This window comes from Vulpes vulpes, chromosome 12, assembly GCF_048418805.1.
Source record: "Vulpes vulpes isolate BD-2025 chromosome 12, VulVul3, whole genome shotgun sequence".
NCBI lineage: Eukaryota > Metazoa > Chordata > Mammalia > Carnivora > Canidae > Vulpes > Vulpes vulpes.
The window spans coordinates 130661516-130686981 of NC_132791.1; the positions used below are offsets into that span (position 1 = coordinate 130661516).

The 25466-nt window shown below is 44.1% G+C and overlaps 1 protein-coding gene across 9 annotated transcripts in view; it reads right to left on the minus strand.

Moving 5' to 3' along the window:
• YAP1 (Yes1 associated transcriptional regulator) overlaps positions 1 to 22732 on the minus strand; it is a 113378-nt gene extending 90646 nt beyond the window's left edge. For 2 of the 9 annotated variants that reach the window (XM_072729951.1, XM_072729952.1), the window contains exons 1-2: positions 22035 to 22732; positions 19193 to 19443 (exon numbers count right to left, since the gene is read on the minus strand). In XM_072729951.1, coding sequence (XP_072586052.1) covers positions 19193 to 19443; positions 22035 to 22352 — 569 coding nt within the window. In that variant the 5' untranslated portion in view covers positions 22353 to 22732. The remainder of the gene's footprint in view (positions 1 to 19192; positions 19444 to 22034) is intronic. The other 7 variants (XM_072729946.1, XM_072729947.1, XM_026006723.2 and 4 more) reach the window with 5 other exon arrangements.
• Between the last annotated feature and the right edge of the window lie 2734 nt (positions 22733 to 25466).

Sequence of the window (25466 nt, forward strand, 5' to 3'; positions counted from 1 at the left end):
TTGCTGAAGTCTTCTCTGCATGTCTTTATGATGAAGGCATTTTACCTCAACCAGGTACTATGAACAAAATCATTTCCCATTGCTTGACTTTCCCAGAAGTGGACAATCCCAAGTAGGATAGACCCACGGCGGAAGTTATTATAAATGAGAGTCAATTTGAATTTGCTACTTAGTTATTTTATTAGAGGAGAGCACCAGGAACCTAGGTGAAATCCTGACCACATTCTAATCCAATGTACAAGCACTGACATGTCGTTTGTTGGACTAAAACACTGATTTTCAGATAAAGCAATAGGTCTATGCAACCTCTTCTCCACTAGTGCCTATACTACATGATCTCCTCTTAACAATAAACCAAGCCAGGTAATAAAGGACAACATATATGGCCCTTTAACAGTTTATGCAGTACTCTCACACATATGACCTACATATATAAAATAATAAAGGGAACTCAGATCAAGCAGCAGTTAGGGGTGGTGGCAGGAGAGGAGGAAGTGCTGGCTGAACTTCCAATTGTGCAACATAAAAATCCACCCATTTCAGAGCTTGACGCATGTGTTTAAGAATATGAAAGAATATGCAAATATACGTGAAATCTAAAAATTATTTTCAATTCATTCGATTATTTGATAAGGGGATGAACAAATCAGAATCACCCAAGAAGCTTTCATAAGAGGAAGTAATTCATCCTTACTGGCATCATTTCTTCTAAAGAACATGATAAATTAAAAGCATCCTGGTGTGTGCTTATAAGGCAAACTCAACATCTCTTTCTCTAGGCAAAAATAAATAAATAAAGCATCCTATTTTAGTTCAACAAGTGTTCATTAATCCCCATATGAGTACTCAATATTGAATGAGCCTCTAGTGTAGATTTCAGTCTACAAAAAAAAAAAATTGTTGTATGACAAAAACAAAGAAACTTTATGATCATACACAGCCATAGATTTAAAAGAAATAGCTGTGCTATGGATTGACACAGGCCAGGGTGGGTGAATCTGTACATGTCCTCACCCCTTCAAGGAAGATCTGCCACATATAAAACTGATCACACCTACACCTATGAAACCATACGGAAGATTAAGATGAGGCATGGTCAGTGTTCTCATTAAGTATTCCCACAGTCCGTATCCAAGACTCTTTAAAGCAGTAAAAGCAGTAATATCAAAGATGGAACATAAAACAAACTTTATATGCTCAAAAGGAAGCTTCTTTATATGTTTTCTCTCAAATTAAAGCTTAATAGAAATCACTTTCTACTCACAGAACAGTAATCTTCCTCCAACTCCCGAAATGAATAAAGCACCTAAATACCATCAGCAATTTGTACGACTGCCAACGCGTGTAAAGGAAAATTCTAAGTTACATTTGACAATTAAAACAGTCCGGAAACAAACAAACCAAAAAAACAGTCCAAAATTAGGGGCACCTGGGTAACTCAGTGGTTGAGTGCCTGTCTTTGGCTCTGGTCGTGATCCCAAAGTCCTGGGATCGAGTCCCATATTGGGCTCCCTGCATGGAGCCTGCTTCTCCCTCTGCCTATGTCTCTACCTCTCTCTCTGTGTCTCTCATGAATAAATAAGTACATAAAATCTTAAAAAAAAAAAAAAAGTTTTAAATTAAATTAAAACAGACTGTAAAGAGATCCCAAAAGATACGGAAGATGTGTGGCACTGGCATGCCATGGTCCCGAGAGTGGCTAACATCTCTCCCCTCAGGAAGCTGTTAAGAAGCTCTCTTTTGGCTCTCAGAGATGACGACAGAGCTCGGTTTGTGGGCTATTGTGGGCTAACAGAGAAGACACCATTAAAACTGTAGTTTAAATCTCCAATCCTTGTTTCTAGAATCTTTTTTACAGTTGCATATATAATAAGCAATTAATCCCATGTCAGTATTTTCTCAAGCAGAACCAGTATTTAAATTCAGTTTGCACTCTTATTGAAGCATACGCCAAAACTCATGGATTTTTCATCTGAAACAGGGAGAAAGGTCAGCCTTTAACTTCTTTAACTTCTTCATCCCTAAATATCAATTCCATTGTAAATCCTACCAAAATCTCTTCACGTCAACGTTTGAGTTTTACTTTCCCTTTCCTTTCCTCCATTGTTAAGTCACAATAAGAAAAATCCCTCCTCTAAAAATATTCATCCTGTTGCCCAAGTTACTGTTTCTGCTTGTTAGTGGTTATTTACATAGTAAACCTAGTATACTTTACACTAAATGGCGAACATCATAAACACAACTCCACATTTCTGAAAATACCTAATTTGATATTTATATAAAGACCTGGGAAGTAAATGAATTTCCTCATTGATTTTCACAGAATTTGAGATGATGCAGTGCAATCCACTCATCATACAGTCTAGGGAAGTAAGGCTCCTGGAGGCAGGAGAGACCATCAGCCCACCTGTCAGCCACATTACTGCACATTCACTAATACACCAGTCCCCATGCTAGTGCCTGAACCACACCTAGCCACACTCAGAACTGGAAAGGACCTTGCCATATGCGGGGGGGGGGGTAGCATTCGGGCAATTGAAATTCAATAGGGACAAGGTTTTTAAACTAAATGTAAAATTTTACTAAAATCACATATTGTAAAGCTACTAAACCACAAATAGAGCAAAGCCAACAAAGGATTCACTACTCAGTGTCAAATAAAACCCTATCCAAGATCCTTCTAAACAACAAAAGACCAAACTGCCCCACAAACCTCCAGCATTGCAATCTCCTCTTTCTCAGGGTTACCAACATAGAGTACTGAGGGGGTGGTTCAGCCAAGCAGACACCTGCCCATGATAACCACTCCCACATAATGTGCCTCCTGATTGAGGACAGGGACCATGAGGCTCTTGCTTGGTTTGTTCCTAGCTCTGAGCTGAAGTTTTCAGAAGGTAGCACAACAGAGGAAAATAACTCCATATTTCTGAAATGACTGAGAAAGACATTTAAAAGCAACTCTTAGCATTTCTTGGTGAGCAGCTAATACGGGCTGGCACTATGCAGAGCATGAGAGGTCCAGGAAGTCTGTACATAGGCCTGACTCCCAATGCAGCAAAGCCCAAGGGAAGCCAGGAAAGGGGACTTTAAGGCAGTCTTGGGGCCAGGAAAATCTGGGAAGGCACTCTAGAGGGATGTGTATGTCATTTCAATAGTTCCTGGAAAGGGGAGGTGGTGAGGAAATTCAAAAAGCAGTTCCCAAAAGCCACCATATCAGAAATACAAAAATATCCAAAATCTCAGCTTCCATTAAAAACTAAGAAATTTGGGGCACGTGGGTGGCTCAGTTGGTGAAGTGTCTGCCTTCCGCTCAGGTCATGATCTCAGGGCTGCATCAGGCTTCCTGCTCAGTGGGGAGTCGGCCTCGCCCTCTGCCTCTCCCCTCACTCATGCTTTCTTTTAAATAAATAAAATCTAAAAAAAAAACAAAAAACAAACAAACAAAAAAACCTAAGAAATTTCTCTGAATTGTAATTGCCACAGTTAAACTATTTCACACAATCTAACTGTGGAACTCAAGGAGATTAATTCAGAGATCAGGGTGCATTTTGAACAGGCCTCGTGATGTGGGGGACGTCCTACAATAAGTAGCACTGCTGTCTTCCTCCTCCAGAGTCTGTGCTGATGGCGCCACAGGTTGTTTTGTGTCTTGGGTGGGAGGAGGAGAGAGCTGCCAACACAGTAAGTTAGGAAATATTTACCTCTGACAGACAATGCCCATAACTAGAAAACCATTTCAAATAGCCTATGTTATTAGGGCAACAAATGTTAACACTTTCAAAGAATTTGAATTAAACACAGATTTCAATTCTTGTAACATAAATTCTGATTTCATGGATTGGTGCTTTCTCTAAATTAAAATTACAGGTTATTACTAAAAAACATTTTTTCTCATTTAAAATTTTCCTGAAATTGAATGCAGAACAGTGGCAACGTGGATTTCTTTAATGAAGGGGGAATGCTGTGGAAAAATGCCTGAATTTTTTACAGAAAAGCTCCCAAGTTTTAAAAGTATAATACCAAAGAGTAATAAGGTTGTAAAATTCACAGATTAGAAGTATCCTGTTGAAGAAAACTGCTATTAATTTTATCCTGAGCAGAATGAAGTTCACTTCATTATTATTGCTATTCTCTAAGCAAATATAAGGTCCAACAACATTTGGATAGCCCAATTTCATACAATGATGACAAAAATCACAGATGAAACTGTTTTATTTTCTACTGCTATTAAAAAAACCCCAAAAGGGGCACCTGGGTGGCTCTGTCAGTGAAGTGTCTGCCTTGGGCTCAGGTAATGGTCTCAGGTAATGGTCTCAGGGTCCTGGGATCAATCAAGTCCCTCGGCACCTGCTCAGCGGGGAGTCTGCTTCTCCCTCTGCCCTCCCCTCTTTCCTGCTCTTTCTAAATAAATGTATAAAATCTTAAAAAAAAAAAAAAAACACCAGAACTATGGAGAAATAAATGATGTTTCCATAAGTAAGCAATGAAGTTACATAAAATCCCAAAATCATCTCTCAAACCCAGACACCAGGTCTAAAGGATACATACATTAAATTGGAATTCCTTTAACAGACAACTCTCAATATCTGTTTGTTTGAGCTGAAGCAAAACTGCTGAACAAGTTTTGCATTTGCTAGGATGACACGATTTTTTTAAAGGATTTTATTCATTTATTTATTCATTTATTCACAAGAGACACACAGAGAAAGAGAGAGAGAGAGAGAGAGAGAGAGAGAGGCAGAGACACAGGCAGAGAGGGAGAAGCAGGCTCCATGCAGGGAGCCTGACGTGGGACTCGATCCCAGGTCTCCAGGATCAGGCCCTGGGTTGAAGGCAGTGCTAAACCACTGAGCCACCCGGGCTACCCGGATGACATGATTTTAAGCAAGTACAGGGAGTGGGGGTTGGGAGAGCACTGTATTCCTAGATACTGAACAGCTTCCTGCAAACCCAACAGCTAGCTTATGGGAGAGCTGTTTGCACCCGCAGACCTGAGCTCCTGCTCCACTGCAGGCCAGAGGGCGGGGGCTGCAGAGCCTGCTGGCAGAATCCAGGCCGTGCTCAGCAGCTTTGCTGTGAGGGCTTCAGATTGCAGCCTGAGAAAATGCTCCATAAATAGCAGCTCTATTTTCTTGTAAAGCCTCCTCACAGACCTAATACAGCTTCACTACCAAAAATGGAGGAGGTCACCATAGACGTTTTCTCTTTTTTTCCAAGTCCAGAGAACCCAGGGATATCCTGCTAACCATGTTACTCATTTTGAGAGTATGATTCACAGGGCTAAAATCTGATTCACTGTTTAAATTCAACCTTTAGATAACATAAATTACAATGGACCAAATCCATTTTTGTAATGACTCCATTTCACAAAGACAAAAAGAACTGCTGTTTTTATAGAGCTTCAGAGAAAAAGATGTCTGCTTGGTTCTGAAATTAAATGCAGGAGTATGTGTTTACTCCCTGCCTGTTTAGCAGTGCTCAGGTGGCTCATTTATACGCGGCCAAGAGCTGAGGACAGGTGGGGACAGGTGCGTGCACCATGGCACAGGAAGCAACCACACAGCAGGCCAACAGCAGTGCTTGGACGCACCTCCTGGGTTCACGCACCTCCTGAGCAAACGTGACTTGGTAACTCAGACAACTCACCAGGTGGTAAAGTAACAAAAACACAAGTAAAGTCAAATCTATTGGCAATAGCAACGAAGATTTTTCTCAATTCAGTGGAACTCAAGTAGGGAGAGAATGGAGCACCATAGTTAAATCGAGCACCTGAAGTCCAGGCTCCTCTCTGTTGCAGCTTCCCGGGTGGGGCTGTGCCTATGTTATTCCAAAGCTAAACAACTGAAATTGAGATAGTTTTTTGACAAAATACAACAGGCAAGTTTTAGAGGGTGATTCAAATTAGACATTAATTGGAATTCACAATCTTAAACAGAAAACTCTCAAGTGTAACCAAAAAGCCCATATTCTGTCTAACCCACTGAGTGGTTTCAAAATAACCTGGCTGACTGGATGGCATCCTAAGAGAAAACAGCTATCAACTTATATTACATTATTCACAAAAAACAAGACTACTTAACAGTATAAACCGTTCCCCAGTGAGATTATGTTCCACCCTGAGTGTTTTTTGGCCCCAGATGGTAATTCACTCACCCTGAACATTGCTTTTTAAAACTTCCCATCCACGTGTGGACAAACACATGGGCACAGTATTCTGCAGTTCCACCCATCAAGGAGCACACTGCTTCTCAAGCCCCTGAAGTCTGGACTGACCCAGTTGGAGCTTAGACCAACACGATACAGGGGAACCATACCTCTCACCCTTTCAGGAGCTCCCACCAATATGAAGGAGAGCTGCTAGGTACAAGCCAAACCAACATACCTCAAAGTGCACCTTGCGGGCACCTGGGAGAATCCCAGGGTCCTGTGTCAGCCCCCAGCTGAAATGCTTCTGCCCTGGCAGCCCAGCTCACTCAGACAGCCTAGCTCACTTAGCCTGCATGCAGTCAACGACCTGCACGTGCTTTCCTGTGCGAGCTGAGATTTGAACAGCAGAGCTGCTGCTGCTGTGGACTATACTCACTTCTCAATCACCAACATTCCAGAACTACCAACTGACTCCCGGAGCCACAGTAAACTCAGGAGTTTAAGAATTCAGAATGCTCTGCCCTCACAAATTTTTATTAATAAATTTAAAATCCAAAGAGTTTAAATGTATTTGTTATAAATAAATTTAAAATCCTAGTGTTTTAGAAGACAAGGCACCTTGGTGGCTCAGTCGGTGGAGTGTCTGCCTTCGGCTCAGGTCATGATCTCAGGGTCCTGGGATCAAGTCCCATGTGGGGCTCCCTGCTTCTCCCTCTGCCCCTCCCCGCTTGTGCACCCTAACTCAAATAAATAAATTCTTAAAAAAAAAAAAAGAGAGACAAAACTTAGTTTCCACAGTAACTTATAGTGATAAGTAGAATATTAGATTTGTTTTACAATTTATTTTAATAAAGTGAATGATAAGCACTCAAATATTTATCTGGTTTTGGCAATGTAAAATAGACTAAACCATCTAATTCTGCCTGTCTAAAATGAATTCTACGGTTTAATTAGAAAAGTTCTGCAAATCTCTGGAAGTAAGTTTTGGCGATCAGCAGGTTTCCAATGAAACTTTAACAAATAAAAACCTGTGGGCCTCTGGCTGGCTCAATTGGTAGAACATTCAACTCTTGATCTTGCTCAGGGTTCTGAGTTCAGGCCCCACATGGAATGTAAAGATGCCCTAAGTAAGTAGAACTTCTAAAATAATAAATAAAAAATTTTAATTTCTTACACCATGTTTTACTATTCTATTCATGCAATATATGAAAAGGGTCTATATTTGAGGGTCCATAATGCTAATAAAGTTTATCTGGTCAACACATGAACAGTAAGCTACACTGAAACAGTGCCAGAAAAACAAAAGAAACCCTTTCAACTAGCATTTCCTGATGTACTCTCAAAAAATAGCAACAAAAGAAATCTTAAAATAGGCTGCAACATCAAAATAAACTTTCAAAATGCATATAGGATATAAGGGTATTCAACAATGTTTCTATAATAGGTGGTCTTCACTTTTAAACATTTTTTTTCCAAGCAGTGAATAAAACCAAACCATTAAACAGTTTTTCAAGTGTTATGATACTGGAATTGATTTTTTTAAATGCCCAATGTCAGGGTATAGATTTAACCACAGTTAATAGGTTCATTTTGATGAAGGAAGCGAGTCTCTTAAAGACACAAATGTCATTCAAGAGAAGGGCAAACAGTTTAGAGGCTCCTAGGAAGCATGTGTGCAGCTCTGCGTCATTCCCCCTCGCCCAGCTCCACAAGCAGAGTACAGACGCTAAGTGCACTCCTGCGATCCAAGGGAGGAGATCCTGTACAGGGTCCCTTTGCCACCACCTTCTTCCTTCTCCCCTGGGCTCCCACAGTCCTCTTCTCCTCTCTGGTTTCACTTTTCAACAACACAGGTGTATTCCTTCATCTAATTCTACACAAATATATTCATTTTCTGTGGAACAAACTTGTAATCATGTAAAGTATTCATCTACACCTAGAAAACATGCAATATTTTTTAGTAGTCCTAGTTGTCTGAATTTAAGAACAATCTCAAACTTATAAAGTTAACCTCAGAATACAAAAAGCAAATACTTAAGCATCTTTTTAGGATGGAGTTGACCAGCAGCAGTAATTAGGCAGGGATATGGGCATTAATCAGGCTGCCCATCCACCAATGGACTCTGACACAAACGAGCAGTTCGAGGGATGTCATGTCAATAGAGCAAGAACAAAGAGGGCCACACCTATCTTTAGTGACCTTATGCTGACCTTATATTGAGTGAGCCTCAGCAGGTTCTCCAGTGACAGACTCAGCAACGAAAAGGCAAACAAGATGACTTGCAAGAAATGGGAGTCCTGAGACCCATCCAGTCCTGACTGACTTAATGAATGTCATATGACTGATGTATGAATTTGGTCCCAACTCTAAAGAGTGGGACCCATGGGAGGTGTTTATGAAGTCAAGAGACCTCTACGTACATCTACTGAATCAAAGAAAACACTTAAGAAGAGGAGGGAGAAAAAAAAAAAAAGAGGAGGGAGAAAGACAGTCACCCACATCAATTCGAGTGACCCAACACACACCATCCAGAACCAATGGATCTTTTCTGAGAGCAATCTCCCTGTGTTTGGGGAAGTGGATGAGTCGTGCTGTGAAAATTCTTCCCTATAGCGTGATGGACATTAACTGGAAACTCATACACAGGTGCACAAAGGGCATGCTTAGTCTTCAAAGAGAGGACAATGATCTTAATTTTACTTATCACTGTCCACTGTCAACTGTAAGAGATTTATACCAGTCACACCCTCCAGCTGGGAGGGGTTAAAAGTGATCCTATTACATCATCTGGAGCCCATCCAAAGTACACAATTTCAGAAACATAACCTGTATCAGTCTGAACATGTGTAGAGAAAAACAGAAACATCTGTATTTTAGCCAAATCTCCCCCACAGGGCTTTTTTTTTTTTTTTTAAGGAAAAAAAAAGTTATGCAGGAGGGTTCAGTACATTTTAACTGTAACCCCCATAACTGGTAAGGATTAGTTCCAGGCAGGGCTCAGAAATCTCCATTTATTTAGCTCATTTCTAACCTTAGCATTTGGCTACTTTTAATATAGTTCCTTACTCTACATATTTAACTAAGATATATTAATTCTGTTCCATTCTTCTGTACCATACATTTTAATACCTTTTACAATCCAGAATTACTTACTTTTTTATAACATTTCACACTGTTCTCTCATGACCAGAGTGCTTTGGTCTGGTTTTAAATTGATCACTGTGGGGATCCCTGGGTGGCGCAGCGGTTTGGCGCCTGCCTTTGGCCCAGGGCGCGATCCTGGAGACCCGGGATCGAGTCCCACGTCAGGCTCCCGGTGCGTGGAGCCTGTTTCTCCCTCTGCCTGTGTCTCTGCCTCTCTCTCTCTCTCTCTCTCTGTGACTATCATAAATAAATAAATTTAAATAAATAAATAACTAAATAAATAAAAATAAATTGATCACTGTGATTTTATGTGGGTTTTTAAAAAGGTTTTCTTCCTCTTCTTCCACAGAAGATTTCCATATATAACTGCTTTTTATCTAATGAGGAAGAGGTTCCTGAAAAAGTCGATCTGGAGAAATTCAATGACATCAGTGATGGAAGAGTTTAACACATCTGTCACTACTATTGGTGAATCCATTTAAAACTAAACCCAGTTTTCATGAAATTCTAACTACTTATCTCTCCATGGTTGCATCACAGGTAGAAAAGTACTCTGTGTTATTTTATCACATTTGCAATAGCCTCCTAAACAACGAGCACTTACCAGGGAAAGCAACTACCAAAACTAAAATAAAACCAAGTTCTATATCCCTGGAGGTTAACCTACATAAGTACACCAGTAATACTTCATCATTTAGATACGCACAAATATTTTCATTATCCTAATACCAACTACACTGATGCAAACCACACAGAAGAAGACACAAAACAATGTTGTAAGGCTATTTTACTTTACAGTCATGTTTACCAAAGAACTTGAAAATGACATACGAACAGGAGTATCTCCATGGTCAAGTACGGGAATAGGAATAGGTCTCCCATGCTTCTGTCCCTGGACGTTATTTCAGAATCTGAGCCTTCTGAACAAAATGCATACAATGCCCAATGCCAGCTACCCTGTTGTCAAAGTATGCGGTTCTCCCTCTAGGAAAATCTAACACATGAAGACTTAAACTAGCAAAACTGTCACTAAAGGGGACAAATGTAATTGAGTTCATCATTGTCTAGTAAAAGCATTTTACTGTAAGGGCACCTGAATGGCTTGGTCAGTTGAGCGTCTGACTCTTGGTTTCGGCTCAAGCCATGATCTCAGGATCCTGGGCTAGAGCCCCACATTGGGCTCCCTGCTCAGTGGGGAGTCTGCTTCTCCCTGCACCTTTCCCCCGCTTGGGCACAAGTTCTCTCTCTCAAATAAAGACATAAAATCTTAAAAAAAAAAAAAAAAAAGAAAAAGAAACAACCACCCATTATGTCAACCATACTCAGAAAAAAAAAAACAAACACACCCACTATAACATCCTCTGAGAGACAGTCTATCACTATATCCATGAAATAAGAATGGCAAAAAAAAAAAAAAGGAAAGAAAGAAAGAAAGAAAGAAAGAAAGAAATATTATTAAAAAGAACAAAGGAATAATGAGCTCAGAAAAAGAGTACCTGGAAATTAAGAATGATGAAGAGCTTTTTGGAAAAAAAAAAAATTAAAAGCTTAAATTAAAAGAATCTTCCAAAAGGCATAACAAAAAAGATAAGTGAAGAAAAAGAGAAGATAGTTATTCTGCTGAGCAGGAATTCCAGAAGAAAACAGAACAGACTGGAAGAAATTATCCAAGAACAAATAGAAGAAATCTTTCGCAGACCAAAGGACAAGATGTGTAACTATACCACAGACTTGTTATGGGCACCTCACTTTCCAAGCCACAAAATCTTTACGATGAAGTAACAAAAAGGTCAGACACCAAGGCATTTCGTGAAATTTAAGGACCCCTCCCCCAAAGATAAAGATAAAAAAAATACTAAAATGCCCAAAGAAGGCAAAATGGGTTTAAGTGTTCAATGAGAAAAGTGGAAGCTAAAATAAAATGGAGCACTGCCTTCCAAACTCCACAGGCAAATAACCTTAGCCTTGAATTCTATAACCTACCTGCTCATCAAATGTCAATAGACAAAAATATTTTCAGACATAGAGGATTTCAATGCAGTTACCTGCTACACACCCCTTCTCTCAGTAAATTCCTGAAGGATGAGCCATCTCCTTCAGGAATTGAGCAAGTGAGCAAACCAAGAAAAATAGTCAATAGAGTTCCCAACAGAGAAGAGTGATGCAACGACATGCCAGGACAAGAACGAGAACAAGAACAAGGGGGGTCCCAGCAGGACAGCGCTAAAGCAACTAGTCTAATTCAGAGCACGACCACAAAGGATTCAGGGTGGTTTCCAAGGGGGCAAAACACCAACAGAAATACCAATGGAAAAAAAAAATACTAATAAAAAACAAGACAATTAACAATTCCTAGAAAATACCAAAGCTGTTGGGAAAGTCATATACATTACACAGCTCAGTTTCAGGCAAGCCTGGAAGAGCCTCAACACTGGAAAAGTACTTAACAAAACAATTATAGAAATTATGCTGCAAGGATTAAGGAAAAAAGGATTTTACACAGTGCAGAAAATTTAAGAAACAGCAGTGCAACAGTTTATCAGTACAGAGTTAAGTAGGTGGGGAGGGAGGGACGCCTGGGTGGCTCAGCGGTTGAGCATCTGCCTTTGGTTCAGGTCTTGATCCCAGGGTCCTGGGATTGAGTCCCACATCGGGCTCCTTGTGGGGAGCCCACTTCTCCCTCTGCCCATGTCTCTGCCTCTCTTTCTCTTTCATGAACAAATAAATAAAATCTTAAAAAAAAAAAAAATATGTGGGGAGGGAGGTCTCAAAGGAGTTCCATGTGTTTGCCTCTGGAGAATGCAAGCCCAAGATGAAGGAAAGTGGGCCCAAAGTGCCTTGTGTTTATGAATCTCACAGAACTAAGGGACTTTCTAACTCTATGTAAGTTATTCCTCTTAAAATTAAGTATCAGAATACATATATATGAGGCTATGAAAACAAGAATCATTAAACCCTCTTTAGCAGAATCTATGTGCTCCTGCCTCCACTCTCTCCCTTCCTCAATTTTCCAATTCTAATGAACAGGTTACTTAAAATCCTTACTAAAAATCCACAAAATCTAGGGAATCTGGGGGGCTCAGTCAGTTGGGCATCTGCCTGCAGCTCAGGTCATGATCCCAGGGTCTTGGGATTGAGTCCTTAGTGGGGCTCTCTGTTCACGGGGTGCCTACTTCTCCCTCTGTCCCTTCCCCTGCTTATGCACGCATGCGTGGGCTGAGTCAAATAAATAAATAAAATCTTTTTTAAAAATCTCACAAAATTCACAAAATCTGATACAAGGAGGAGGAAGAAGAGAGAGCAAAGTTTTATGAATGTAAAAAAAAAAAAAACCTGCATTCACCCCATGTTACAGGCACATCAAGGTATGTGGGAAGACTTTCAAACAACTTTCTGGTCCACATTCAATTTTGTGAAAGTACATAGTAGCACTCTGAGTAAAGCCATCATTACTCTAAACCCCAAACCAAATAGTCTACACCAAAAAAGCACATCTCGCGAAATGTACTTCTTGGTCAAATAAATACCTTACCTTAAAAACAAACAAAAACCCTCCTCATATTAAGTTAAGTAAGCAATTGCCAGAGGAAGAAAAGAGCTTTTAACAAAATGTACCCTCCCACTCCCAAATAGGACCCCACTGAAGAATCTGGTAAGTCTAGTGACTAGCTCTACCCTTAAAGAAGAGAGAAAAGTAACCGCCCTAACCTAAAGCTCTGAAAATACCTGCTGGAAGGAAACAGCAGTATTTTAATAGATCCCCTTATTTGCCTTATTCTCTTCATTTTCTATATTGTTCAGAGAAACAACATCTTATCAATTGATATATTAAAGGTTTTGATTCTTTGGGTGCTAAGAGCCAAATGAGGATACAACTGACCACTTTTTCTTGTCTAAAATATTAAAAGGAAAGAAGAAAAAAAAGGACCATTGTGATTTAGATTAAACTTCTGTTTGCTTTTTTTAAATTTATTTTTTAAAAATTATTTATTTATTTATTCATGAGAGACACAGAGAGAGAGAGGCAGAGACACAGAGAGAGGGAGAAGCAGGCTCCATGCAGGGAGCCGGATGTGGGATCCGACCCAGGGACTCCAGGATCAGGCCTTGGGCCAAAGACAGACACTAAACCCCTGGGCCATCCAGGGACCCCCTTCTGTTTGCTTTCAGAAGATGTCAAGCTGTTTGCAAACAGAAGTGCTTCCCTCATAGCAGAACGTGTTCCCAGGAAACTTGGTGCTGTAGCACTTGAGCAGCCAGAACCATGAAACAGCTCTTCATACAAACAGCAATGTCCCTTTTGTGGCCTGCAGTTCTGATAGGTCCTCTCTGTAAGAACTGCATCACTCAGTCACTACAGCTAGAGAACTACCAGCTCCTGAAGACCTCCCCTAACCAATGCTACTCAATTCTTATTAGACTTTCAGGTCACAATTAATAGCTAAATTATGCTATTACTGCAGGGGGCAAATTAAGTATGAATGATCTTAAATCTTAACAACTAATCTTTAAAATGACTTCACTTTGATTTGCCCTGAGCCTAAACTTCAGCACGTATTTTGACAACTAGAGTGTTTGGCTGAGAGTGTGCCTCTCCCTCAAATCCTTAAGGTAAAAGGCAATTCAGATTCACGCTAGCAATACTATTTTTGCATGCTAATTTACATGATTTTTCTATCAAGTAAAACTCACTACATTACTAATGAGGACTGATTTCAGGATTTCAAAAACATGTTTTCCTAAGTTTCAACTATTCAAAGGCTACCTAGCTTTTTTCTTAATAGCACAAGGCTTTTAGGGAAGAATATTTTTTGAATGTTATTTTTTACAGAAAATGAGCCTACTGCCTTGCAGCCAATTCAGAGTTTGCTATATTTCACAGCTAGTCTGTTAACTATCTTAGTTCACACTAAAATTGCTCATTATTCTCCTCAAGAAATAAGTTAATCTCTATGTTCCATTTACTCTTGTCACATCCGCTACCTCCAAAGGGTTTTTCTTCTGCCCCTGTACTAACAATGCCTCCAGTTTTTCTGCCTAAATCACGTAACTCTGTGGCCATTTCTCCTCAGACCACCCACCCAGTGCACAGAGGCAAGCACTTGGGGGGGGCGATGAACCCTCATCTTCCCTCTCCACCTGGCCTCCACTGCAAGACAAACAGGCACACACCAGCCTGCCCTTCAGACAAGTAAACATTTTCTGAGTGCAATTTGAACATTTTTTCTTTTTGCAGCTTAATCAACATTTAATGGCAATATTACAAGCTTTTCATTTTCAATGCGAAATCATTTGGGTTATAGTTGTCCTGTCAAGAAATCAGAAAACAGACAGCCTTATTCTTTATGAAGCTGTTCCTTCTTCAAAACATCTAATCTCTATGATGGTAACATATGCTGTGTTTTTTAGTATTTTACTGGGCAAATGTTTGGGAGAAACATACATCAAATTATAGTAAGAAATGATTTAATGATCTTTAATCAACACATTTTTGAGGTAGTGTTAATTAAGGCAGAACATTCACTTCTGAAATAAAATAGAAAAAGAAAAGCAAACCAGTCACAGTGATCAGTAACATCTGCAAGGCAAGTTCATCTAATGTTGAAATACCAGCTAAGTTATGCTGCGCAATGTTGAAAATCTCTGGAAAAATACCTTTTTAAACTGTGGACCAAGAAACTCAATTTAACTTTTAATCAAATCACAGCCACAAGAAACCTTCACTCTTCAAGAACTAAAAGCACTGTGGCCAAGTATTCAGAAAATGACAACAGAAATGAAACAGATTCACCTTTAAAAATTAGAAAAACATTTATTACAACAATGCAAATTTACAAACTTTTAAGATCAATGAATCATATTTCTTAAACAAAATAGTAATTCTATATGGTACATGATATACAAAAAGTTCTTTGTAACTATTACCATTACCAGTTACAAGGTACCAGATTCAATAAAATAAAACCTGAGAAGTAAAAACACTCCCTGTAACCAGAAATATTATAGAATACTAATTCAGGAAGTTGTTCAGCAGCTTATAAAGAAATAGGAAGTTGCTGACCACCTACTTGAAGAACTATTTCCTGCAGGAAAACTATAAGACGGCTGAAGAAGGCAATAATTCTCATAGTAATCAGCGAAGAATTCTTTTAAAATAAAAGCTCAACACACAATGTTGAGGAAATTGGTTTTAAAATAGTAAACTCACTTACACAAATATTACAAACAACATACAGACTGTACTTTTCTCAATAACTCTACAATCACACCAGAGCTCAAATATGTGTTGGTGATAAATGTAGCTACTGTGGTACTTTCATCTTAGCACCTGCAAGGCTAAGGAAACGTCTTTACTCCAGATCTCACTGAAAAGGGCTCCAGAAATAGCAGTGATTACCTGCCTATAATCCTTCAGTAGTTATACTGCATTGAAACCAGAAGATGGGCCAACTGACTCCAAAAAGTCATTCATCTGTAGTCACAAGGCAACAATTAGTTTCCAAAATCAATATTTCTAAGTTTTCAATCAAATGACATCACCTTACATGTTTGGACCATTCAGTCAGACTTCATGCCAAGTATAAACCTCAATATACTACATACTTTATAACTTAAAAGTTACTTCCAATAATTATCTAAAGAGATGTATATAAAAATAATTTTAAAAAATTAAAAGATGGGGATCCCTGGGTGGCTCAGTGGTTTGGTGCCTGCCTTCGGCCCAGGGCATGATCCTGGGGTCCAGGGATCAAGTCCCGCATCCGGCTCCCTGCATGGAGCCTGCTTCTCTCTCTGCCTGTGTTTCTGCCTCTCTCTCTCTCTCTCTCTCTGTGTGTGTGTCTCATGAATAAATGAATACAATCTTAAAAAAAATAAAATAAAAAGTTAATTAATTAAAAATACAAAGATGTATATAGTAAGATACAGTTTTTCACTGTTGAAATGAGTGCAAAATGAGAACCTAGTTTAAGAGGATCCCTGGGTGGCTCAGCGGTTTAGCGCCTCCCTTTGGCCCAGGGTGTGATCCTGGAGTCCTGGGATCGAGTCCCGCATCAGGCACCCTGCATGGAGCCTGCTTCTCTCTCCGCCTATGTCTCTGCGTCTCTCTCTCTCTCTCTCTCTCTCATGAATAAATAAGTATTTAAAAAAAGAACTAAAAAGCTTTGCATATACATTAGAAAATTAAAAAAAAAAAAAAAAGAATCTAGTTTAAATCTGCATTCTACATCTTGATGGCAACTTCCTCTTCAGACACAAGAATGTAAATATTGGTCCCAAACACAGCCTGAGACTTGAAAACAGCACAACCAGGGTAAAAATGAATTTGGACAATAGCAACTTGGCTCCAAAAGAAGGTTTATTTACCATCATCTCTGACCCACAGTCAGGACAGTGATCATAAGCCATTTATCTGTGCAACACACAAAAGTTGTTTATGGCAATTTATACAACCCATAACATCAGGAAAGTAGCTAACAACTACACTGGAACTTTTTGTAACTTCTCCAAATTACACATTGTTCATAAAGCTGATAGAGAATAAAAAATTTTATAAGCCCACAGTACTCATCTTCCACAAGCAATGCTTAGGGGCCCTGTCTAGAATTCCTGACAAGCACTGACTAATCCATGATTTTGCCTCTCAGGAAAAATCCTTGCATTTCTGAAAGGTTTTATATGAGAAAATTATTTTACTTCTCTAGGAGTCCATCAAAAATCTTTTTTTTTTTTAATTTTTATTTATTTATGATAGTCACAGAGAGAGAGAGAGAGAGAGAGAGAGAGAGAGGCGCAGAGACACAGGCAGAGGGAGAAGCAGGCTCCATGCACCGGGAGCCCGACGTGGGATTCGATCCTGGGTCTCCAGGATCGCGCCCTGGGCCAAAGGCAGGCGCCAAACCGCTGCACCACCCAGGGATCCCGAGTCCATCAAAAATCTTGAAGAACAATCATTCTGTTTTGTTTTTGGTTTTTTAAATCTTTTTTTTGTTTGTTTTTCATTTGTTAAGAACCATGTTTTCTCTCCTTTTTCTCTTGCAGGTGAGCTTCTCTGCACTCCCTATAACCGCTGTTCACATGGCCACATAATGTCCCCTATCATTCCCTACAAACCCATTCAATTGGTATATTCAGGGTGGTGTGGTGTAGACATGCAGACCCTTCATTAACCCACCTTTAACAATACCATAAAGAAACATTTCTTCTTAAAGGAAAAACCACTGGAAACTTTTTAAAATACACATACAAAATGTTTATTTCAGGTCAAAATAACAAGATCATTCAAAATAACGAAAACATAGGTGGGAGTCCCCTGGAGCAACTATTATAGATACAGAAGGCCAAGGGCACAAACTCGGCCCTGCAACCTAGTACGTTTAGCTCCAGCATCGACAAAGAAAGGAGGTGAGCAGGCCATTGAGCATTTAAAATCTGCCCAGGTCAGCATGTGACCCAGCAGGAAGAGGTTCAGGAAAGGACAGCCTTTCTTTTTCCTCCCAAGGACCCAGTCTGTCTCTGTTCCTTCCCCTCAGGATGCATCCCTCCCGGGCAGCAGCTAGCTCCCTCACCAACTCTAGATGTCTGCTTGCAACAGAGGATCCCACTCACATAGATGAGTCTGCCAGACTCCTGCATACTTCCCAGCTCAGGCTCTTTATTGTTCTGCTTGAAACCTGACCCTATGAAATGGACAGCAGGACACCAGAAAAATCTTACAGGAGAGGGAGCAAAACACATAGAAACTTTTCAAGACCAAACTTTTTTCTCCGCTCTGCTCCTAACCGAGCCTGTCTGAAAACCCTACCCTACATCACAAACAAGCTACCCTGGAAGACAAATGATAAAAAATACCCACACAAAACAGTATTAATAATTGTATTATCTAATCTAATAAGTAAATGTTATATTTGCCTTAGGAGTAGATTGTCAAGACAGATCTCAATCAGAACTTGGACTGTTTTTCACTTTGTTAATCTGATTAAACAGCAAGAAGTAAGCAACTTCTTAAAAACATCACCTTCAGTCTATAACAATTACTTAAAAAAAGTTTTGCATATACTTAAATCCAAAGAAGCGAGATAAAAATACTTAGGTCTTACCTACAAATTCAAACTGAAAAGTAATAAAATACTATTTTGATCTTTTCAGGGTTTATGAAAATTTACCATTTTGTTAAAGACAAAAAAGGCTCATAAAAATAAATAACACAATGGCCTTGTTTCTGTTTTCCCAGAGGACAATTCTGTTTTGAGGACCTGGAACCTTGAACAAAGTTTGCTACAGAGCAACTGTATAAACGTGAAAACTTGTACTTCTCTTTATATTTTGGGAAGGAAAATAACCAATCATGCCAAGCTGTAGCTAACAGGTTTGTCATCTGACAATCCCAGATACTGTAAAATCTGACTCCCAAAAGAAGGCCTACTTATTTTGTCATTCTTCTCTACAAATAAAACATTCATTTAAAAAGATGTAAGTTGCACCATACATGTTTCCTAAGACTATGCCTGCCTTTAATTCCCACAAGTTGAAAATTTTCATAGTATTCTTTTCAGCTGTAAACTAAGCTAATTAATAGACTAGGAACAAAGTCAAAATGAGAATATCCAAATTGTCACAAAAGATTATTAAAGGACTCTGAACCAAGAATCAATCAAGCTTTCAAAATATTACCCAGGCTGAAAAAGATAATTAGATCATATTAAACTGAAAAAAAAAAAAAAAAAAAACCAGTTCTGCTTGCGTACATAAGCATATATTATGTGTATATATGTAACATAATCTTGACATAAACATGAAACATAAAAAACAAACGACATTTTATATCCTGATACCACCTTACTGTGTTTTCCAAAATTTGTTTTCTTTAGAAAATGACCTCTCACTGTGACCGTCACTTACTTCAAGAAGTATCTCTGACCAGAGGAGGTCTTGGCCATCTCCCAGCCGGCAGGCAGAGGTACATCGTCAGGTATCTCAAAGGAGGACTGGCGGAGGTGCTGAGCACTGGGTGCAGCTGCGGGGCCGGAGCTGACTCCAGTGGGTGTCAGGGTCCCCGGGGACACGGCTCCCAGCTGCAGGGAAGCTGGAGAGGAATGAGCTCGAACATGCTGTGGGGTCAGGGCTCCCGCAGTGCCTGCATCAGTGCTGGCCTATTAGGGATATTCAAACAAAAATTTCTTAAGTTATTTTTCAAGAGGGTCCCTTTAAATTTCTTTGACAGGGTTTCATTGAAACCAAATATCTAAGTACCAAAATTTAAAATCTGACAGAGGAATACAGGTTTATAGATGTGTGTTTTTAAATGGTTTATGTGCCTTTAAGTTTCACAAACATTTGTGACTTTATAGATCAGCAGTCCATCTAAGTTACTTTCTATCTGGTACACATTAGGTGCACTTTCCATATATTTTAGAGGGAAACAATAGAAAATGAATGGAACACGGAACATTCTTACAGTACACTGGATTTTAAAACCTAATTTCTTTTTTTTATTTATTTTATTTATTTATTCATGAGAGACACAGAGAGAGGCAGAGACACAGGCAGAGGGAGAAGCAGGTTTCATGCAGGGAGCCCGATGTGGGACTTGATCCTGGGTCTCCAGGATCACACCCTGAGCCAAAGGCAAGACAGTCAACCACTGAGCCAACCACGCGTCCCTAAACCTAATTTCTGAAAGACCAAGGCAATGTGGATGTTCTTCTGAGTTCTAAAATGTCCTGGGTATCACACAACTCCAGGAATAGTGATACCCAAGGAATAAAGTAACTGTGCGTTCTCTTTTTTCAACGAGGTCTTTAGTACATAACGTCTCTTTCTCCGCCAAGCCCCAAACACATGACAACTGCCATTTTTTCTCACCATGGACAAATGCCATCAATATAGCCATCACAGACTACACAACTCTTAATGTGTGTGCAGATTCAAATCAAATGTTCTTAAAAGACACCTAATGAAAACCCAAGTTATGCATTCCTCCACAGATGATAAAAAATGTGCACAGTTCAACAAGAATATTCCAACAAGAATATTCACACACATTTACAACTGTAACGAAAGAAAAAAGTCTGCATCCAGACCCCAAAGGTCTCAGTTCCAGTCCAGAGTGGCTAACAAAGCAATCTGTTTTGTTATCTGTAAGATAAACAAACTCCTATCTAATAGTTTGTAGACAAGAGCGTATATGCCCCGCATCTGTCCTTAGCCATAATCCAGCAGCTATTTAAGTTTCTCATTAGAATTAGGGTCTCATCGCTAAAATAAGAATTTCCTAGGTTGATATGGGGAAGGAGAGAATGGCTGATGCCATCAGCGGAAGCATGTGTGCCTGAAAGTCAGCCACACTGCTGAGTTTCCAAACAGAATAAATCTGAATTAGGAAATCAGCAGAAATAAAGTCAAACTTACAAAGGCACAACCCTGAGTCAAGAAACTTATCAGAAACGAAGCCAGACTCCGAATAGAGCGTAAATCCATAAACTACTGGACACAACTTCTCAAGGCTGGTTACTAGAAGAATTTTTTTTGTGACTTTACAGAGGCGGTTGTTTCTTGGCTTATGGACGCCACAAAATGAGATACACACTGTCCTACGTGTGCTGTGGTTTCCAATCACAGCAAGTGACGGGCGGCCTAGCTGCTCCGTGTCAGGTGCAGCGAGGGCCACTCCCCTGCCCTCACGGCCCCCTCGGCAGGCTCCCCACACAGGCTGCGGCCCCCGCCCCTCCCTCAGGTGTCCCCTGCCCCCCACGCACCCCTCCCCCCGCAGGCCCGGGGGCTCCCCCCAGCCCTGGTCCCCGCAGCAGGGGGCACACGACAGGAGGGCACGGAAGGGGGCGACCGCCGCTCCCGCTGGAGTTGCGGCCTGGCTGGGCTGACCGCACCGCGCTGTGTGGGACACCGACGAACTTGCGGGCAAAGTTCCTGCGCTCGACTTCGGCGCAAAGCAAGTTCCTTTCAAACACGGCACGCGGCGGCCGGCGAGCTCGGAGCACGCCCACGGCCGCGGGGCCACCCCGGGCCACTGCCCCGACCCGGCCCGAGCTCCCAGCCCACCCGGGCCCGCTGCCCGCGCCGGACGCCCTCCCCCGGCACCCCTACAGGGGCCCCCCAGGCCCCCTCCCCCTGCCCCTGCCCCTCCCCCTCCCCGGGCCCCGGCCCCTCCCCCGGCCCCGGCCGCCCGCCGCCCGCCGCGGACCCCGCAGCGCCTTCCAGGAAAGCCTGGACGCCGCCCGCGGGAGGCGGCTGCGCGCCCTGGGGAGCCGGGCGGGGACGGGAGCGGAGACGGCGCGGCGGCCCCGCAGGGAACGACCCCGACCCCAGAGACGCCCGGGCACCCCGCCGCCGCCTCGGCCCCACGCGGCCGCCGGCCGCCCCACCCCCACCCGCTGCCCCTCCCCCTCCCCCTCCCCGCGGCGGCGCCGGGCCGAGGTGCGGGGCGCGGACGCGCGCACATTGTGCGAGCCCACGGCGGCCGCCCCCGCCCCCGCCCGCGCTCCCCTCCCCCACCCCCACCCCCACCTCCACCTCCCGCCGTCGTCCCGGGGCCCCAGGAAGAAAGAAAGAAGAAAGAAGCTGGGCCAGTGCGCCCCCCAGGCCGCGGCCGCGCCGCCAACTCGGAGGGAAAACAATCTGGGCCCGGGACTCGGGGCGGCGCCGCCCTCCCCCCGGCCCGCCCGCCCCCGCCCCCGCCCCCGCCCCCGCCGCGGCCTCCCCGACCCCGGCCCCCCGACGGCGGTACCTGGCGGGAGTGTGCCTTGGGCTCCGGCGGCTTGAAGAAGGAGTCGGGCAGCTTCCGCAGCCGCATGGGCACCGTCTGCGGCACGTTGGCCGTTTTGGGGTTCATGACGGCGTTGAAGAGCGCCTCCAGGTCAGTCTCCGAGTCCCCCCGGACGTGCACGATCTGGTGGCCGGCGGGGGGGGCCTGCGGCGCCGCCTGCGACCCCGGAGGCGCGGGGGGCCCGGGAGCGGACGGCGGGGCCTGGCCCGGGGGAGGCGGCGCGGACGGCGGGCCCTGGGCCTGCGGCGGGGCGGCGGGCGGCGGGGGCCCGGGGTCCATCGCGCCGGGCCGCGGGGCTCGGGGGCCGCGGGGCTCGGGGGCTCGGCCGCCTGGGGGGTGCGAGCGAGCGCGAGGGAGCCTGCGACGGAGTGTGCGAGAGCCGCCCCCGCCCGCCCGCCCGCCCCGCGGCCCCCGGCGGCTCCGCGGCCCCTGCGCTCCCCGACGGTCGCGGGGCGGCGGGGCGGCCGCTCCCTCCCCCGCTGCCCGGCTTCCTCCGGGACTTCCTTCCTTCCTCCCTTTCTCTCCCCCGGCGGCGGCGGCGGCGGTGGCGGCGGCGGCGGCGCCCGACTGAGACGCAAACTCGCCGCCGACGCCAAAACTAAAGTTGAGAGAAGCGCCCGCCCGAGCCGCGCGCCGGCCCCGCCCCCTCGCGGCCCTTCCTGCCTCCGCGCGCCCGCCCGCCCCGGCTGCGCTCCCCCGCGGGCCGCCGCATTCCTGCGCTCTCCACGCCCGCCCCGCCCCGCCCCGCCCCGCCCCCCGCCGCACGTGACCCGGCCGCCGGCGCGCGCAGCCTCCGTGGGGGGGTCCAGGTGCGGTGTGGGGGCGGCAGAGGACCGCGCCGTACCCCCTGCGTCCCCGCGGGGGCGGGGAAGGGGCCCTCGCGCTCTGCCCTCGCCGCCCCGGGACTCCCTACGAGGAAAACTGGCGGCTTGCAAAACTCTAACTTTGGTTTTGTTTTGTTTTGCACTGGAGTTCGTCCCAGTCTGAGCTCCTCCGCTGCTGGAAGGAATCCCTGCTGAACGCGGAGACCCTGCCTGCCTCCCCTCCCCTCCCCCTCCCTCCCCTCCCCTCCCCCTCCCTCCCCTCCCCTCCCCCTCCCTCCCCCGCGTGGCTGTGCTCCCCGACCCGTGCTTAGGGGCCCAAATCACGCGGGAGCTACGCAATAAGGTCTTTATTTTCTAAGGTTTTATTTGAAAGAGAGTGCGAGCGCGAGCGAGCTTGGGGGAAAGGGTCAGAGGGAGAAGCAGGGAGCCCCACGCATGGTTCCACCGCAGGACCCCCCCGCCACAGGTGCTCCTGGAAATTTGCTCTTAAATGCGTGCATTCCGATATTTTCTAAAAAGTAGCTTTCTTGATGTGTGGTTCCGGAGCCATGTGGCTGGTCCGTCTATACGGTGCAGCAAGTTCAGTCAACCTCCCAGCTGTGCAGAGTTGCTCAGACTGTGAAGCCTGCAGCTTAGCCCATGCTCCAGAAATCCAGCTTTTTAAAGGATTTGCCTGCAATGCAAGGGAAGCAGATGTATAAGGGTTGAGCAAGAAGAAGTCTCCTGAGCAAGACGATAATCTGTTCCTCCAGCCAGGACTGGCCCAGGAGGGTTCGGAGCAGAGGTCTGGGCCGATGTGCTGGGCAGGGCAGGGCCTGCAGGACGGGCTGCCCGCTCTCCAGTGCTAAGGCAGGACTGGAACCCGCTGCCCTGCGCCCCACTGTCCTCTGGAAGGCTCTGTGGTCCCTGAGGCCCTGACTGCCACTTGGGCTTCTCTGCAGCCCGTGCCCCAAATGTCACGGCCATGTAGCCACAAACTTATAGGGTCTGGAACCACAGAAATGTGAGTTCAGGTCCCAGCTCCACCATTTACTGGTTGTGAGACGCTGGGCATGTTACCGATTTGCTGTTCTTTAATTTCTTTCATGTTGAGGTTGGGGTAATAACACCTGCTTTACATGTTGAGGCCTTCTCTGAGCCCGTGGGCACTCAGCCCAGCTGTGGGCTCACAGTGAGTTCTGCATACATGTCTGTGACCGCCACATGTTGTGACACAGCCTCTCCTTTGCAGAAACCCCCTGGGGGACCCTACTGGCAGTCCCTTCCTCTCTTGTCCAATTGTCCATCCACACAAAGCCGCCAGGCCAAAAGTGTGCATTAAAAAGGTCAACTGGGGGAAAAAAAAACTTTTTAAGAACCAAAGTGCTGGAAAGCCCAGGACTTGAGTGGAATCTTACTGCGAGGAACGAGGAATGCTGTCATTCCAGGGCTGAGGGTACAGCAGACCTTGCTTTGTTCAGTATTGTTACACCTGTTATTCAATGCAGAATAAAAGTTTTCTGAGTGGACTGGAAGACTGGATGATTCCATGTCCTACAAGCATGTCTGTAGCAGCACCCAAGATTTTGTAATTTACTGTTTCTTACCTATACAATTTCCGCCACAGGTAAGTAAAGGATAGAACATGTACTCAACACTATGTCGCCTCTCTCCCCATCCCTGCTTCTGGAGCAGTGGCCGCTTTAAGACCCCTTGAGACACAAGTCTTCTCCTTACAAACACCCTTATTTCAGTGTCTCTGTGGATGGTGTTCTCAGCGCCACTGTCACAACGATGTGCACTCCACTGTGGCGGGGCCTCCTCTCACCTGAGCCACCAGCTCCTGTGTCCACCCTCATCACATCCAGTCTCTGCTGGGCTACTCTCCTAGTGGCCATTTGGCTCCCTGGTTTCCTTACTCACACCTCACCAGGCATTCATCTCTCACTTTTCCACCAGCCTATCACTCCCTTTGTTTCTACTTCTTTCTAGTTCGGCTTAGAATTCATGACTCCGGGTGCCCAGGTGGTGCACTTGGTTGAGCAACTGACTCTTGGTTTCAGCTTAGGTCCTGATCTCAGGGTTGCAATGTCCAGCCCCACCTGCTCCACGCTCAGCGGGGAGTCTGCATGGGATTCTCTCTCTCTCTCTCTCTCTCTCTCTCTCTCCCTGCTCATGTGCACTTATGCTCTCTCTTAGATAAATAAAATCTTTAAAAAAAAAATCATAACTCACTGCTTCAACCTGTCATCATCCTCTCTGCCTTCAATACCATGCCTTGTGTATTTCCTCCAACTGCATCTGTAAAACTGGATGAATTGGGTTGTCTGTCTTTTCCATTCCAATACCTAAGGCTTACAGGGGACCAGGCCCCACATTCATTAAAAGTTTCAATCGAAGATTTGACGTTTTGTGCAAGTGAGGTTATACCATCATCCCAGAGGTGTACCTTCACAATTGCAAGGAGGCATTCTTTGTACAGCTCTAAACTTTGTCCTATTACCCAGCGACACTATCTGCGTTAGTGCATAGGAATCAATATTTAAGGTGAGCTCCGTAATCATCTGGTATACCTGTGGGTACAGTTATA